Source organism: Equus quagga, unplaced genomic scaffold (genome assembly GCF_021613505.1).
Source record: "Equus quagga isolate Etosha38 unplaced genomic scaffold, UCLA_HA_Equagga_1.0 146_RagTag, whole genome shotgun sequence".
NCBI classification, from domain to species: Eukaryota; Metazoa; Chordata; class Mammalia; order Perissodactyla; family Equidae; genus Equus; species Equus quagga.
In genome coordinates, this window is record NW_025796728.1 from 321184 (window position 1) to 339334 (window position 18151).

The 18151-nt window shown below is 44.5% G+C and overlaps 1 protein-coding gene across 4 annotated transcripts in view; it reads right to left on the reverse strand.

Annotated features, from left to right (window-relative positions):
* Window positions 1-916, reverse strand: part of LOC124232991 (mast/stem cell growth factor receptor Kit) — an 81283-nt gene extending 80367 nt beyond the window's left edge. For all 4 annotated transcript variants that reach the window (XM_046649987.1, XM_046649984.1, XM_046649986.1 and 1 more), the window contains exon 1: window positions 775-916. In XM_046649987.1, coding sequence (XP_046505943.1) covers window positions 775-841 — 67 coding nt within the window. In that variant the 5' untranslated portion in view covers window positions 842-916. The remainder of the gene's footprint in view (window positions 1-774) is intronic.
* Window positions 917-18151: the final 17235 nt, after the last annotated feature.

Genomic DNA, 18151 nt, shown 5'->3' on the forward strand with positions numbered 1-18151 from the left:
GGATTTATAAAAGCTAAAAGTCTGCGACCTAGCGGCTGCTTTCCACACGCCTTGCCTAAGTTGTCCCAGTAACCGCCACCTCCAGGTTCGCAGGGTCGGGCCCCAGAGCCGCACCGCGCGCTCCCGGCGCAGCATAACCAGGGGACCGGGGGACGCCGCAGCCTCCGACTCGCGTCCACGGGTGGCGCCGCGAGCAGAGGCGGCAGCGCGTCGGTCCTCAGCTCCGAGGCACAAAGAGTGCCCGCGGTGTGCAAAGCAGCAGCCGCAGAGCAAGGAAAAGCCTCTCCAACTTTGCCCTCGGCGCAGCTGAGAACCTGCAGGCCGGTCCTCCGGGGCGCCGGTCACACAAGCGCAACTTTTAACAAAAGGAAACAGCGGCCGCGCCTCGCACGGCGGAGATAACGCGCTGGGTGCGACCCGGCGACCCGCCCGCCGGTGCCCCCGCGCACTCTCGGCACAAAAGCAACCCCAAACTCGCACGCAGCTCGCTGCCCTCAGCCTGCACCTCGCTCATGGTTAAGCCCCCTTGCTGCCCTCATTTCTGGAGGACCCCAGCTCAGCGTGCCCACCACCAGCGCTGCGGTCTCCTCGCGCAGGTGAGCAAGGCAGGGCGCAGGAAAGTCCCAGCGACGCCTCCAATCTTCCCGGAGGCTGAAACGCGCGGGCACTGGACGACCTGCAGCCCCCTCTCCCGACCCACACCAGCGTATTCGACCCCTCGGGGGCCCAGGCTGGCCGGGGGGCGCGGCCCCGGTGCCCGCGGCGCTCTCCCACCTGTCTGGACGCGGAACAGGAGAAGCAGGACGCAGAGAAAATCCCAGGCGCCGCGAGCGCCTCTCATTGCGGTGGCTGCGCTGGGATCGGAGCTCCGTTCCACGTTCCTGCTCTCGCCCAAGTGCACCGAGCGCGGCAAAGCCGAGCCCCCAGAGCCGCGAGCGGCGAGCAGCAGCCCCTCCTCCCAGCGCCCTCCCCCTGCGCGCCGGCCACGCCCCTTCTCGGCGCCCCTCCTCACCTCCCCTCCTTCCCTCCCTCCCGCCTGATTCGCGCTCCCTCCCAGCTCTTTCGACGTGCTAATCCCGGGGGGCTGAGCCCGCGGGGAGGGGGAGGGGGAAGGCGTGCCGGCCCTGGTCGCCCGCTTCCGACCCCGGAGCCCCTTCATCTCCTCCCCTGTGTTGTGGTCCGGCCGCCGGGGGCGGTTCCCGTACGAGGGTGGTGCTGCCCGCGCGCTTTGTGAGTCTGGGCACCACGCGCAGATTAGGGCACGGGCCCGCCACCTGGCAGATGCTCCCCAGACAATAAAGGTCCGCCGCCTGCCCCTTGAGCACGCTCCCGAGGGAGGAGGCTGGACGCGGCTGGTGGGGAGGTGGTGCAGGGACAGGAATAGGGGGGCAGGGGGATAAGAATGGGGCCCCGACGTTCTTCTCCATTTCTCTTAGTCCGGGAGGACCAAACGCAGCGCCTGGCACCGGGGTAAAAGGCTGAGCTGCGGCGTAGGTAATTCTTTCCGCTCAGTTTCTCCACCTGCTTCTTAAACGGTAAGATCACACTTGGTTTCTATTGGTCGGAGTGGCCTCCGTCCTACAATCCACTGCCGAGACTTTTCTGGAGACTGGGGCTTTGGAGAGGGGAGGGGCGCCTTGCGAAGTTTGCTCTGGGAGCCAGAGCTTTTAAACCCTTTTGCGCCAAAATCGTTGTGCTAAACTCTCTCGGCATTACTCCCTCCCCCCCCGCCCCCCCGTAGGGTTTCTCTGTCCCTCTATCCGAGGACAGTTACAGGGTGGAGATCCCGGCGTTCCTCTTTAGCTGCCCTCGCCTGCACCAGGAGCGAAATAATAGTGCAAGGCTTGCACCTAAGCCAGCTTCCACTGCCTAGGAAGTGCTTTACTCAGGGTAACAACGTGTAGCGTTTTACAGTTCCTCCTTAACCTGAATATTATTTCATGCTCACAGTAACAGCTTTTCGAGGTAGGTAGAGCAGATAATGTTTATTATTTTAGTTCTAAAGTGGCCCAAGATCACACAGCTAATAGAGGGGAGACCCAAGATTGTAAGACTGACTCCAGCATGACGAGCTTTCCCTGCGTCTTCGAACAAACCAGTAAAACACCCCTCCAGAGAGCTTAGGAATGGAAAATAAATGGGAGATGCCCATCGGAAAAATCGAGGAAATAATTTAGATACACCTAGATTCTTCTCTAAAGTGGTATTCAAAATTTATAATTAACCAGCACCTCCACGCACACACACTTTAACATTGAAAGCTTTCCTGTTTGATGTTGATAGGACCTAAACTGGTTTAAGAAAAATGATTTTTAAAGCTAATCACTTAAAAATTATCACTGCTAGATCATTGTGTATGATTGCCTCTCTTTGAATTTATTCATTCAACAAGCATTAAAGTGTCTACTGTGAATGAGTAAGAGCTGTGCACTGGGAGTACCATTGTTAACAGACAGATGTGGGCCCTGCCGCAATCCTTGTAGTGAAGTGTGGGAACCCACACCCCAATGTCCTAGCGAATGGTTCAAGTCATACAGCTGTGGGAGAACTGAAATGCAAAGGTCTCTGTTTGTGCTCTGAGCCATCAGACCACATCTTTTTCTTTGGATGACAGAGATAGAAGCTACCACTCAAAGCAATCAGAAGTTTCTGGGATCTTGATTTATTTCTAAAATCCATTTTGTAGTGAGAAAAAAATCACTGAGTTAAAATATCAACATTATGCCCAAGAGAGAAAATTTACAATTTTCTTCTTCAATCAACTGATATTGGAGAGGATAACAAGTCTTCAGAAGAGTGAGTGAAAAGAGACCATATTGCAATTTAATTCTAGGCAGGAAACTTCTATCAGAGGAAAAAAAAAAAAACCTAGAATAGGGAATGATACAATGCTAGACTGTCGTTCATATTCACCATTCAACAAACATCTCCTGAGCACCTGGGTGGACACAAGACCTACAAAAATCAGTAGGACAAGGTCCCTGTCTAGGGGGAGTCACAGTCCAGGGGAGAAAACAGATAGCCAAATAAGAAACTGTAATATCTGCTAACAGGGCTCGTGTTCAGCCAGTACACACCAATTTGGTTGGTAGAATATTGAAATCTTTCTGTAGTGATTGGAAAAAAGCCACTCCCCCAAAACACCTAATCACCCCCTTACTCCAACCCTCCCTTGAGATACCCCAAATCTCCCCAGATCCAGCAATTAACAGTTTAATGCCAGGCACAACAGAGCCTCCAGTCCCTGTGCCTTTAGGGCGATTAGCTATTTTTGATGATAGCCCCTGCCAGCCAGGTGCTCGAAGGAGGCATCTAGAAGGTGCTCTGAGTGAAATGCTAGGGGAGTGAACTGTATTTTAGATCATGTCCAGTAGAAACATTTACAATGATGGAAATGTGTTATATCTCAGGTAGGATGTAGGGCACCAGCTCTGTGCCCTTGATTTGTGATAGCCCTGGACCCTTTCATGAATTACACTTGATATGTTTTATTGTTTTCATAATTGTATTAGTGAGGACTCTTAATTGCAACTTGTAGAAACCCAGCTCAAACTGACTTAAGCAAACAAAGAAACCTAAAATTTATTGGCTCTTATAACTGGAAAGTCCAGGGATGATGTGTTCTAGATTCCTAGATCCACGAACTCAAAGTCATGAGGGCTTGAAGGTGGTGTGTGTGTGTGTGTACACACACAGGCATTTTTCTCCATCTCCAACCTTCAGCTGTACTTTCCTATATTGCTTCCCTGTCCTCGTGTGCGCTCAGCAGCTCTAGGCTGACAGCTTATTAGTACCAATGTAAGCAGAATTTCTCTGCCTTCGTTAACATCTCCTATAAAAGTTGTGACTTGGCTTAAGCCACATGCCAGTTTGGAGCCAGTCACAAAGCCAGACGGATGGAATATGATGGTTGGCCAGGTCTGGTCACACGCTCACTCCTGGAGCTAGGGCTGAGTACCCACTTCATCCACATCTTAAGGCCTAAAATGAAGAAGGATGTGTCCCCAAAGAAAATCTGAGGTGCTCTCACCAGAAGGCAAAATGATGCTGCACAAATAGAGCAGATGTTCACTATAGTCTCACACCCCAAATCTCTAACTTGAAAATTGTTTTACATTTCTGATTGTAAAAGTAAAGATGCTTACTGTTGAAAATTTAGAAAATACCAAAAATTACAAAGAACAAAACAAAATCACCCTAGATATAATTACTAAAGAGTTCCTTTTGGTGTTTCTTTCAAATCTTTTTTCCGTGTTTATTCTAAAAGGTTTATTTTCTTATATAATTTAAGATTTTATAATACTTGCTCGTTTTCTATCCAGCTTTTTCACTAATCATAACTTAAGCATTACTTCAGATCCTTAAAGATTCTTCGGAAACATAACATGAAATGGCAGTATAATGTTTAGTTGTCTGTATGTACCATAATTCCGGATGTTTAATCATTTCTCTTTTCTTTTCCAGTTTTTTTCTGTCATAAATTACTTGCTGATGAACATCTTGGTAAATAAAACTTCTCTGCCTCTGATTATTTATTTAGGATAGATTCCTAGCGGTAGAATTACTACACCAAGGGTATAATCCTTTTCAAGTTTGCTACCTAATAGTCCTTGTTTTTCTGGTAACCATTTGAAAATGTTTTGTCCATGAAGTGGGAGAAGTGAATATATGATCCTTATTGGTAGACTCTATACTGACAATACCCACCTCGCCTTTTGTGAGGATGGAAGAAGATAACGTATGCTTAGTTCAAGCCTTCAGCCAGCGTTTATTGAACACCTTCTATATGCCAGATGTGCTACGTTAGGTGCTGGGAAGGAAGTCAGACAAGACACCGATGCTGCCCTCATGGGATCTGCAGAGAACGAAGAAAGACACGTCAGGGGGTCAAAGATTAAATTGTCGTACATTTTCTCACAGAGCTATGCTCAGGATGCTGTGTGAACACCTGCATCATATTATATGGTGCTCTCACAAGGCTCCCCCAAAGAGGTGGCAGTTAGATTCTGAGGGACCCGGAGGAGAGGAAGGCAGAGCAGGAAGAGGAGCATGTTCAGGCAGTAGGAAGCACACACGCAACGGGCTGGAGGCATGAAACAGCGTCAGGACTCTGAAGAACCACAAGCAGGGCAGCACAGTTAGGGAAACGGGGCCTGTCGGGAAGGGCAGAGTGCAGACCACAGAGATAAACAAGAGCCATTCGTGCCAAGAAACGTGAACTGCGTCCTCTAAGTTATGAAGAGTCGCTAAAGGACTTTATGCTGGGGCCAGATGTAATAAGATTTACATTTTGGAAAGATAGTGGGGAAGCTCAGTGAAGGATGAGTTGAAAGGGGCCTAAACTTGAGGCTGGAAGAGAAAATAGTGAAGAGCCTAATGCAGTGATCCATGGGAGCAATGATGAACTGAATTAAGTTCGTGGAGGTGAGCATGGTGAGAGGGGATGAATGAGAGAGATGTTAGGCAGACCCAGTAGGCCTTGATCCCTTGGAAGGTGAGTGGAAAGGACTCCAGGATGGTGCCCTGATTCCTGGTATAAGCTACAATGTGCTTCCCCTCAGTAAGACACGGAAGCAGGTTTGTGGTGGAAGATGAAGGATTTGGAGTTGGGCCTGCTGGGTTTGAGGTGATCATGGGCTTCTTGAAAGCTAGATATGCAGACCTGGAGCTCAGCATAGGGCCAGGCTGTAGGGAGGTAGCTGCAGGCAAGGTTTGGATGAGGTCACGCCAGATAGCGGGTACACCACAAGGAAAGCAAAGGGCTGATGTCAGCACCCAGGGAAACAGCCACATTTAAGGGACAAGCAGAAGAGAATCCCACACAAGATCCTGATAAGCAAGGGTCAGAAAGGCAAAAACAGAGAGGGCTGTGGCAAAAGGAGATTTTCAGGAAAGCAGAAGTGTTCAATTGTATCCTGTCTCCTAGGGAACTCACATAAGATAAGGACAGAAGAGCATCAATTGAAGTTTGTAATCATAATGAGAACTGACAACGCCCAACCATTCTAAATTCTTTATATACGCGAACGCATTTAATCCTCATAATAACTCTACCAGGTAGGTACTCTTCCTTTTACAGTTAGGGAAACTGAGGCACAAGGAAGTTAAGTAACTTGCACAAAATTTGCACCAGGATTTGAACCCTTGGCAGGCTGACTCCATAGCCCCTGTGCTTAGTACTCTGATAATTAACTGGGGAAACTCACGTCCCCAGTTAACCTAGAGGTCTTTAGTGACAAAACACATACTCTCACTCAGACACACACACACACATCCCCATAGAGTTTGTGAGGCCAGAATTCAGGCTGCAGCCGGTGGAGCAATACATTAGAAGAGAAGAGATGGATCCAAGGATTTACTGTTTCTTAAGTTTTCAAGAAATTTAATGCTCTAAGGAGATGATAGGGCAAAAGGTCAAGGGCAGATTGAGGAGCCTTGAGCTGTTTGTAGGCTGAGGTGAAAGCTCCAGAAGAGGGAGATTTTGAAGATCCAGTCAGTGGGGGAGGATGATTGAAAAGGGGAGATGGAAACAGAATCTAAAGCCAAGATGGAGCAACGAACATGAGAAAACAGAAGGGACACGTCCGGTGAAAGATGGGGAAAGTGTGTGGGGTCAATTTAAAAACCCTAGAGGCATAGATATTTACTACTTAAACTATGACAGTCAAAGATTACTTTGTCATAATTATCCCCAACCAGTGCTGAGAACTTCCTCAGCCTGGGGCACTGTACAAAAATAAATAAATAAGTAAACACCTTATAGGGTGTCTGAGACCATGCTACTTCCCAGAATTAGGAGTATTTCTACACTTCAGAGGCACATTCATGTTCCATAAATCCCACAGCAAATGGTTCAGACATCTCTTAAGTCATATATCTTTCATTGCCTTTTATTAGAATTATTTGTAACCTTGTCATAGTCTGTCCACTAAATAATACATTTTTTGAGGAAACTGTGCTATAATTCAACTATGGGTCTCACTGAAGGGCTTGTCCAAAACAAAGCCACGCACGCAGTAGGCACTACATGTCTGCAAAATGGAATGACTGACACATTATGTATCTAGGAGCTTTTTTCCATGATTTTTATTGTATCAGGATTTGTTTGGCCCTGAGAAATCCAACTTCTTTTTAAAAAATTATTTTTGTTGTCATAAATTTGTACAATCCAAATCTGTCTGAATCTCACAGCACCACGACCTTTTGCCTTTTTACATTTCCCTTAGGATCTGTTAAAGAAATATCGTTGGAGGAGTAAGAAAAACTTGCTTTAAGGTTAAAAGTATTAAATGGTTGAGTAAATACAAGGAGTAAAATGTATTTAACACACAAAAAAGACTGCCTGTAAATTAGTGAGGGAGGAGGGGAGAAGCATTGTCTAATCTATTTACAATTCGTAAAATTAGCAACTCAGATTAGGGAGCTGCCCCTCATTCTTGATTGATTATTTTCACAATTGAAAAGATAGCAGGGAGAGCATGGCCCTGTTACGCCGGTGCAGTCGTGTAAACCATTCCCAGTGACAGGAGTAGCTGTGGTCAGAGCTTGTCCGTCGGCCTCCGGTGGTTAAAGTGACGTAGAGGTGGGGGTATTTACAGGGCAGGGCGGAGTAGGGGGATGGAGGGAGGGAGGAAGGAGATAAATGGGGGAAGGTTGACTCCAAAACTTGTGCTTTTTAAAATTGCCTGATGTTTTGATTGGGTACAGGCAGAGGGATCATATAATTTATTTTCCAAACTAGGACACTTTGGGGAGAGAAAAGGGACAACAGGCATAAACCAAGCAATCTTGGATGGATGGTTACCCTGTGCCTAGAGATTCTAGCAACCTCTCTGCTGCTACCCCATTTCAGTTAGGAATCAGATCTCTTCTATTCCTTAGGCCCTTGAGGAAAGAAATGCTTTGGAGATGTGGCTGCAGGGGTGGTGTCCCTCTGACCTCAGCTTGGAGGAAGCTGTGAGCAGAGAGAGAGAGAAAGAGAAAGAAGGAGAAAGACAGAGAGACTATGAGTGCAAAGACACTTGCACATTAATTGTAATTCACAATTAAAGTCAATTAATTTTAATTGACTTGCACATTAAAAAATAAATCCTGGCCAAAAGCATCATCATCTTCATTATTGTAATACAAAATAATATTATTATGTATTATTATTTTTTGTGGCATAACAACCAGAACTATCCATCTTTCTACTAAAAGTGCCTTAAGGCTTATTAATGGATCCTAACCATGTTGGGATATAATAATAATAGCTAATGGTTATTGTGTAATTATCGTGTTGTATGTGCTGATCTAAGTGTTTGCCTGTATTACCACATTTCTTTTCCAAACATCCCTTTGAGGTAGGTCTATTCGTAGCCCCATCTCACAGACCAGGAGAAGAAGGCACGGGTAAGTCAAGCGACTTAGTTAGGGTCACCTGGTTAGTAAGTGGTGAGGTAGGCTTAGAACCCCAGCAGCCAATGAGCACATCTCTCCACTGCTTCCCTCTGTACCATGTGCACGTTTGTTCCACTTTAACAAGAGGTTTTCAATTTCGTACTTGATTGTTCAGAACCGAGGGTAGGGATTGTTTTTTACCCATCCCTGTGTCCTCCACAGTGTCTTGCACTTGTTAAAAGTTCAAAACTTGCTTTCTACAAACCAACTATAAAAAAAATAGTGTGTGGCAAATGGGGCAGTTTGAACTGAGTATTTGATGATATTAAGCAATATTGTTATTTTTAAGGTGTGGTAATAGCATCAGGTAATATTAAAAATAGAGAGTTCTTATGGTTTAGAGATAAATACAATATTTATGATGAAATATATGATGCCTGAGGTCCCCTTCAAAATTATCCAGTAGGGGTTGGGAGGTGGGGAGTAGGTGGGAATATAGATGAAGCCAGATTGGCCATCGGTTCACGATGTTTAAAGCTGGGTAGTGGGACATTGAGGTCCATTATACTATTGTGCATGTTTAACTTTCTCCACAATAAACAGTTTTTCAAAATTGTTTGTGGTATTTAACCAAATAGGGAAAACCATGGGAATGACTGAAGGCAGTGGGCAGCAAAGTCTATGTTCCAGCAAACTTGAACCTTCCCCACGTCCTTTATGTGCTCTGGGCCCAGTGTCTTCCTCTCTTCAAATGAGAGGTTTGCCCTTGACTATCTCTGAGCTTCCATCCAGCTCCAAAATTTTATGATTCTCTGATTTGGGGGCAATAGTTGCAGGAAAAAAAATCACCAACTCTTTGCCCTGGTGGCCAAGAAGAGATGCTAAAACCACTCTTCTTTCTTCAACCTTCTTCAAGCCTTGCATTTCTTGCTTTCGTTTCTTGCTTTCTAACTCCCTAGCTATGTGACCTTGGGCACGTTATTCAACCTCTGCTCCTGAGTTTCCTCATCTGTAAAATGGGGTAAGAATAGGGTCCCAATCACCTTGTAGGGCTGGGATGACAGTGCCATGAGTTAATATATGTCAAGTGCTAAACAGTGTGCCTGGCAGAGAGGAAGCACCCAGTAAATGGTAGGTATAGTTTAGTATCTCCATTTTACAGCTATTAAAACTAATTGTGGTTCAGTGAGGAGAAATGAGTTCACCAAAGTCTATCAGTTTTAATAAACAATGGAGCAGACGTTTAAAGGCAAGTTTTCTGACCATAAATCCAGGGCTGCTGCTACTCAGATTGCCGTCTGAGGGCATTATGATGAAAAATAGCAATTAGGAAAAATGATACTAGATGACAATCTAGGAGGATCAGGTACTATCCTAAGACTCTGGCAGTCATCAGAAACTAAGTTAACATTTGTTGTTAACACACAAACTTAGTCCGAGCTGCAGACTGCAGCCTCTGGTCTTGGAGCCAGCCAGCCTTTCTCCCAGACAGCCTGGAGCCCAGCACAGTGCAGTCCAAGGACGCTGGGTGGCTGAAAGGTAAATTACAGGGGCAGCAGGAGTCAGCCCAGCACAGTGAAGGGAATGGGGGCATTCTTTTGTTTGCAAACTGAAAAGCTTCTTAACCATGCCCCCTGGGCCCCTTGGAAAGAACTGGGCCTTCTGGGGAGGCTGACCTCAGGCGGGCAGTTTATTTTTCCAATGATAGCATATTATGAGTAATTTTTCTAGCAGCTCTACCATCATCAGCTTCTCTTCTCTGTAGTGTTAATCTATCATCTCAAGATTATTTTAGTTTTGGGGGGGAAGATTAGCCATGAGCTAACATCTGCCACCAATCCTCCCCCCTGCTTTTTTTTTTTGCTAAGGAAGACTGGCCCTGAGCTGACATCTGCACCCATCTTCCTGTACTTTATATGTGGGATTCCTGCCACAACATGGCTTGACAAGCAGTGTGAAGGTCCGCACCTGGGATCCAAACCAGCAAACCCTGGGCTGCTGAAGCAGAATGAGCGAACTTAACCGCTGCGCCACCAGGCTGGCTTCTCAAGATTATTTTTTAAACAATCCATTTAGAGATGTTATGTGCCAAAGAAATAAAATTGATCTTAGCGAAAAAGAGGAAGTCACCAAATAATCTGTGTAGGATGACTCCAATCATGTTAAATATTAGTTGGAATCCTATGAAGGGGCTGATAATTTGAGCATTCCTTTTTTGTGTGTGAAGAAGATTGGACCTGAGCTAACATCTGTGCCAATCTGCCTCTGTTTTATGTGGGATGCCACCAAAGCATGATTTGATGAGCCGGGCCAGGTCTGTGCCTGGGATCTGAATCCACAAACCCCAAGTCACAAAGGATAGCACACAAACTTAACCTCTACGGCACCAGGCCAGCCCCAATTTGACCATTTCTGACCAAGAAAAACAACAATTTTGCAGGATTCCACCTAATCCATAACTCTGTCTCTCAAAGGGTGTGCACCAAACTATCAAATCTTCGTCTTAGGCAAGAAGGGTCGACTTGGGGAGGGCTGTTCCATTTTTCCTCTTTTTCTTTCCGTACTGTTCGAACTTTCTTCAAAGATGTTCATGTATTACTTTGATAGTTTAAAAAATAAAAAAAAAAGTGGCCATTTGCCCAATTTACCTACGTCAAGTATTTTTTGGAAGGAACTTAGGAATAAATATTTATGTCAAATTAAACATTCCTATCCTCCAATGTTTTGCATTTGCATATACCAGGGCTGCACACTTCAGATATCACAAACTTCCAGACTCTCCCTTGATTGAATTTTGTATTTTTCTCCACAGTGTGACCTGTTTATTTATTTATTTAGGAGGGGAGGCTGGTGGGGATCATTTTCTTTTCGTTTGTGTTTAATTTTTTTAATTTTTTTTTTTTAAGGAAGATTAGCCCTGAGGTAACATCTGCTGCCAATCCTCCTCTTTTTGCTGAGGCAGACTGGCCCTGAGCTAACATCCGTGCCCATCTTCCTCTACTTTATATGTGGGACGCCTGCCCCAGCATGGCTTGCCAAGTGGTGTCATGTCTGCACCCGGTATCCGAACCGGCGAACCCCCGGCCGCCTCAAGCAGAACATGCACACTTAAACACTGTGCCACCAGGCCAGCCCCTCATTTGTGTTTAAATAGAGGAAACATTTCTAACCCCTGAAGTCTGTTAGGAGCTCCACTCTGCGTTTCAACCGGTGTGACTGCTGACACACCTTTAGTGTCTTGGCACTTTCTCACTCTGTATTGTAAGGGTCTGCGGCTCCCAGTGCTCCTCTCCCCTGCCTTCCCCCAGCACAGGCTACTAGAAGGCAGCCACCAGGGCTACTTACCCAGGCCTTCCCAGCATAGAATATCCAGCATAAAAGGAGCTCATCGACATTCATTAAATGAATGAAAGCTTGCATGCAACAAGGGCACAAACTCTTTTCATAAATTGTTCATTTTTATCTTAAAGAAAATACATGCCACAGTTATGGCAGTGGCAGAGCAGAGCTTTAAAGAATTACTCATGTAATGGTTCAAGGGCAAAGAGCTAAAAGCAAGTCAGAAACTTCTTCATGTTTTGTGCAAAGCCCACTAACACTTCAGCATGTATTAAATGTTAATAAGCAGTTATCTGGGTCAGTGGGTTAAGTAATCGCCACGGTGGAAGGTGAGAGGTGAAGAAAGACACGGAAATTACAGTCAGAGACGGCCTGGCTCACCAGAGCGCAAAGTGTATAATAGCATGTGAGCCATTTGACCATGGTATCTTTTTCCCTTTTTTCTCACAGCAGGCTTGGTAAAGTGACAACATTCTCTTCACTCAGGCCTCTGCAGAGCCTGGTAAAATCTGGAACATATGGGGAAGGATCCAAGGGTTGGGTCACCTTCTCCTTAGTGGCAGAAAAAAAAGAAAATCACTACATTTAACAAAACTGTCAAGAGCTGATTATACAGTCTGTGGCTCATCCTTTTGTGATCCTTGCATTTGACCATTTGTCTGCACGTTCTCACAAAAGGCCAAGGGAAGAAACAAAGAGACGGTGTGAGCGCCACATTGCTGCTCCTTCACGGCAATACAAAATGATGATGATAACGATAATAGCTAATATATTTTGAGCACTGACTATGTGCCAAGTACCTTACTAAGATCATTGTTTAGGGGAGGGGAGCGGTTTTGCCCCCAGGCGACATCTGGCAATGCCTGGAGACTATTTTCATTGTCACACTTTGGGGAAGGGGAGCATGGGGAGGTGATACTGGCATTTAGAGGATGAAGACCAGAGAGGCTGACAAACATCCTTTAGTGCATAGGACAGCTGCCCACCACAAAATTAGCCAGCCCAAAATGTCAGTAGTGCCAGGATTCATAATCCCTGCTCTAGATGGATTATCTCATTTAACACTCAAGACAACCCTAGGAGATTACTGTCTCCATTTTATGGATGAGGAAACCAAGGCATGGAAAGGTTAGCCAGCTCGTTCTAGTCACACGGCTAGTAAACAGCAGAGCAGCTTTCCAGCCCAGGCCTGCCTGACTCTGGCGGTCTTGATGTTGACTATGGTGTATTGGTGGGAAGGGAGCTGATAACCTTGAATTACCTGTGGATTTTATGATCACATAACAGAGAGTTGCTGCCAAAGGGCCCTAGTGTCCATCACCGGCACTCGTTAGGAACTCAGAGGCAGCTGACTTCAGCTCCACCTCTTCTCTTTGCTCAAAACGTGAACTCTGTGAGTGTACTTACTGCTCTTTGCCATCTTTCCAACTAAAACGGCCTGAGATTCTATTATTTTTACTAAGATAATATTGAGTGATAATTAGTAATAGTAACATTTAAGAAAAATCTTTATAAAGCAGTTTGCAAATAGTTCTCCAAAAGAATAAAAGGATTAGCAAAATAATGAAATATTCAATTCAGCCTTCCCTCATTCCACAGGATTTTCCTTTAGTCATGCATATCACTGGGCAGAATGTGTCCCGAGTTATGTGAAATTCATGAAACAGCCTTAAATTCCTTATCAGCTGCATTTTTCTGTATTTCACAAGGATTGACCATTTAAGTATGTCTCTACTAGTGCAGTGCAATAAAACCAGACCCAGCAATAAGATATTTCACATGGTTGTAACTGCATTTTGTACGGAATGGCTCTCTTTTCACTTCAAAATTCCCGAAGGCCTGTCATTGGTGGACTCTGCTAAAAATCATCCATTGTCCTTGAGGCAGAAACAGGTTCTATATATAGTAGACCAAAGTAAAACACGCTAGAAAGAGCGCTGTGTGTGTTAGGTTTTTTCCCCTTTCTCCATGGGTTATGCTTCTTTTTTGTTTCTACTTCTTGTCATAATCAGATTTCTTGTTTATTGGCTTATTACCACATTCGCCTGGATAGTTTCCATCCCAAGTGTCTTATGATGCTCTCAGCTATCTGTAGCAAAAAAAGAAAGGGATATTGAGAGTCACTGAGACCCCCAAACTATATAGGAAACATTACTGTCCCTGCTTCATTGCAGATTTGGTAGCACCCCACCAAAGATCCTGCAAAACTGCTCACAACAGAGGGGAAGAGGAAAACAGAAGGGGGAGAGGAAAAGGCCCTAGGAAAGTCAAAAAGAGGAGGAAATCCTTAAATAATCGAAATGGTTGTTTTTTTATTTATACTACTTTTTCTTTTTCTTCTTGCCAAAGCTGCCCTAAACATAATTGTATATTCTAGTTGTAGGTCCTTCTGGCTCTGCCATGTGACGCTGCCTCAGCATGGCTTGATGAGTGGTACTAGGTCTGCGCCCAGGATCCGAACTGGTGAAACCCTGGGCTGCCGATGTGGAGCACGTGAACTTAACCACTCAGCCACAGGGCTGGCACCTATTTATACTACTTTTTAAGGAAAGAGCATGTTAGAATAAAATAATATGTCTACTTTAACAAAATAATCCAATTTACAAGGAGGGCTGTTACTCAAATCGAACATTAAATTAACATTAAGGCACTCTTTGAACAAAGTATAAATTAATAGATATTTTATCTTTTAGAATTAAGGCAGAAGATAATAACAAACCCAAGTTAGAAATCTCAAAATAATTGTGAGTCTTCTCACCACCCCCCTCACACACACAGCCACCTCTCCCATCCATGCTGCACGCTGTAGGGAGAGTTATTTTTCTAAAATAAAAATATGATAATTCCCATGCCCATCTCAAAAAGTTCCAATGGCTTTCACCATTACCTAAAAATAATGTACCAATGCCTTCTCAATTTGGCTGGAATTTAGCTTTCTTGCCTTCTTTCTTGCCAATTCTCACTCCTTTTTACCTCTTTCATCACTCAAGTTGCTTCCACTCCAGTCCAAGCAGATCACTCAGGGTTCCCCTAACATTTGTTGCTACTGTCAGTCCTTTGCCTAAATGCTCCTTGTCATTTCTCCACGCAACTCAAACCATCCTTCTAGACCTAATGCAAGTGATGCCCTCTTCCCTTCCCCATGGCACGTTGTCATTTCTCAACAATGGAATTCTTTAAAACTTCTAACAGGTATTTTTGTCACTTGCATAGATATCTGTAACATACACTAGCTTCTGGGCTCAAATTTTATCCATCTTTTGCAACATAGAATCATGCCCATAATTGGGGAATAAGAAATGTTGGATTTGAATTAAGTGATCACAGAGAGTATGCTTTTGACACTAATTTGCCTTGGGAAGCTGAGAATAATATCTACACTGGCCACTCTTTACATTTTGTGTATGTTGAAGGAATTTAGTTGGAAGTGGTGTGAAAACCACATCCTGAATAGGTCAATCCTTCCAATAACTGTGAGATCTGATTAACTCACAATCAGATTGACGGCAGTTCAGTATCATTTCCCGAGGCCCTTAAAATCCCAGCGGTCCCACCTTGAGGCTGAAGATGCTTCTGAAAGAGCTAAAAGAATTTTTCCCACTTTTTGTTTTCCCACAAAAGCCACTTCCTTTCAGTAACTCCAGTCATGTGGTAATTACCATATTGGCACAAGGATTTTGGACTGAGTGCCATGCAATTTTCATTATAATTTGCAAAAACCTGGCAATTTAGTCATGCCTTTACTCTTGGTAGAACTGCACGTAACCAGTGGTGCAAACATTTGGCCTAAATAAGGCCCACTTGGGGATATGTACTTAGGAATTTGTAAACACAGCAATTTTAGTTCTTTGGATCCTTGCTGGAGAAGCAGACACCACATTCCTTCAGGCTCCCTCTCTCTTGATTCTTCCTTAAAGACTCCCTGGACCCTGAAAATGGAAGAGCAGAAATTGCTTTCCTGACTCAAAAGAGGAGGACCAAGCAGCTGCTGAGGTGCTGGTCAGACACAGGCCTGGTTAAAGGACCCACCCCGAGGATGCAATCTAGAGGATCAAGGGATGTTAGTATTGAAATGGCCGTGGGGCAAGAGTCGACCGTTCCCCCATCTCCCTGTGCCAAGCAGAGGCGTCAGTGGAGGAGCAGGCTGGTGGGTAAGAAGGGCGGCTACTGTCACATATAAGAGCTTGTGGCCCTTTTCAAAGAAACAAACACTACTCTACCCAGGGACAGGTGCTGGGTAAGAATGAGGGCCCCATTGTTGCCCAGAATTTCCAATTTTCCTTGAGAAGCTGAAAATCTCAATTTTGGGGAGAAATCTCCCTATTGGGGAAGTAATTGAAATTCATTTTTGAACATCATGTAGGTCCAAGTAAAATCAATGTGCAGGCTGGATGTGGCCTAAGGCCACTGGTTTGCAATCCTCATTTTAGGGACCATTTAGCCCCCCTCCTTCATTTTACAGACAGCAATGCAGCAGGTGAGATTGATTTCACACAGCTGGTTGGAAGCAAAAAGATGATTAAAACCCAAGCTTTCTGATTGCCAATTCCCTTATAATCATTCACTTCAGGCATTTTAATTCTTCTTTTCTTTTTCTGCTTTTTCTCCCCAAATCCCCACAGTACATAGATGCATATTTTAGTTGTGGATCCTTCTAGTTGTGGCATGTGGGACGCTGCCTCAGCATGGCTTGATGAGCGGTGCTGTGTCTGTGCCCAGGATCTGAACCGGTGAAACCCTGGGCCGCAGAAGCAGAGGGCACAAACTTAACCACTCGGCCACGGGGCCGGCCCCCACTTCAGGCATTTTAATCTGAGACAATTGGAATGTAAGGACTGCGTCAGCTTGGAGGGCTCTAGGCTGGTTCAGAGCATGGGTTCCAGGCTCACCTGAGTTTGAAGGACAACAGAATGACAGATCCATTTTGGGTCCCTCTGGTGTTCTCAAATCCCCTGGAAGCAGACCAGTACTTCCTTAATATGCCTGATCAGCAGATACACCTGTGGAGCCTTACAAATTACAGATTTCCAGGTTCCATCCTAGAAGTAAGCAATCCAAAGCTCTGGGGACATGTCTATTTTTAACAAGTCCCGTCAATGATTCTCACTGATTCTAAAGCTTGGCTGCTCTAGGCTGGGGAGTCATTGTGGACCAGACCAGGAATTCCAGATTAATCCCATTCCAAGCCGGTGGCCCTTGAACACGGAGCAGTGCTACTCTTCCAATGAGTGACTACACGTGAATTCTTTCCATGTTCTTTTTAAGAAAAAAAGAAGAAAGAAAAGCAAACCTTGTTGTGGTAAAACTTTTGGTTTTCTAGAATACTGCTGGGTGCAAGATATTTTTATTCAAGAATGAACCTGAACAGCTGCAATGAACTGCTTAATTAAATCATGAATGATAAATGCCTCGTAAATTATACTTAAACATTTTGTAATTTTAACAGTGCTTATTTTTTTACTATAATCTGTAAACATTTAAGTGGAAGCTATGAATTAGATTTCAAAATAGATGAGTAATTTTAGACTGCGACATCCATTTTCATAGCATTCCAGTCTATTTTCAGGGACAATTAGTAGCACTTGTAAAAATGTACCTAATTGCTAGGCTAAATCATAGTCCGCAGTCCTTGGATGTTTTTACCCTCATCAGGCCTATTTTTTTCCACAGTGACCAAAACAATAAAAGAGGCAAAAAATAAAATTCTAAAAGCAAAATGGTTATAATGAACTTAATTATCGTTTTGACATCAGCCCAGATTTACTTAGGCCAATAACTCAGTTCTCGATCTCATAAATCACTTGTTATTTTGACCCGTGTTGGGGACATGGCCAAAGTATTTCCTGATCAAATGTAACTCGAACTTCTTTATATCAGGTTCAAACAGTTGCTTACATTGTTTGGGGGCTTAACTTGTTTTCAAATGCCCGGACTAAATCTCAGATTTCCTGGGTGGCGGTGATGATGGCAATCCTCTGCTGCTGCTCACTGGTCAGCAACCGATGGATAATCCCTTTGACTGGTCTCGCCCAGGTGCTAGTTGTTTGCCAACTTTCAAGGCACATGGCCCAGTAACAGATTTAAATAATGCTTATATTTATTTCCTCCCTTCTTTGGAAGTTGGGGACATGATGCCCTTGAATAATTTTTATGAGCTGAGTTAGCTTGGTCCTAAGAGGAAGAAATCAGTTTAGCTTCTTTCTCCATGCCCAGAATTTAACAACATAGACGATCTCCAGGGTAAATGATTTCTATTCCAGCCACTACTTACTGCACCGCTTGCAGAGAACTCTGAACAATTCTCGGAAGGACTAATCAGGCCTAACTCCATCTCCATCTTGCACAAATATTTCCTCAGTTGGTTCTTCATTTCTGATGGGTTTTCTGATGAAATTCCATATTTACCTAGTTTAAAAAGCCCCCACTCTTATTT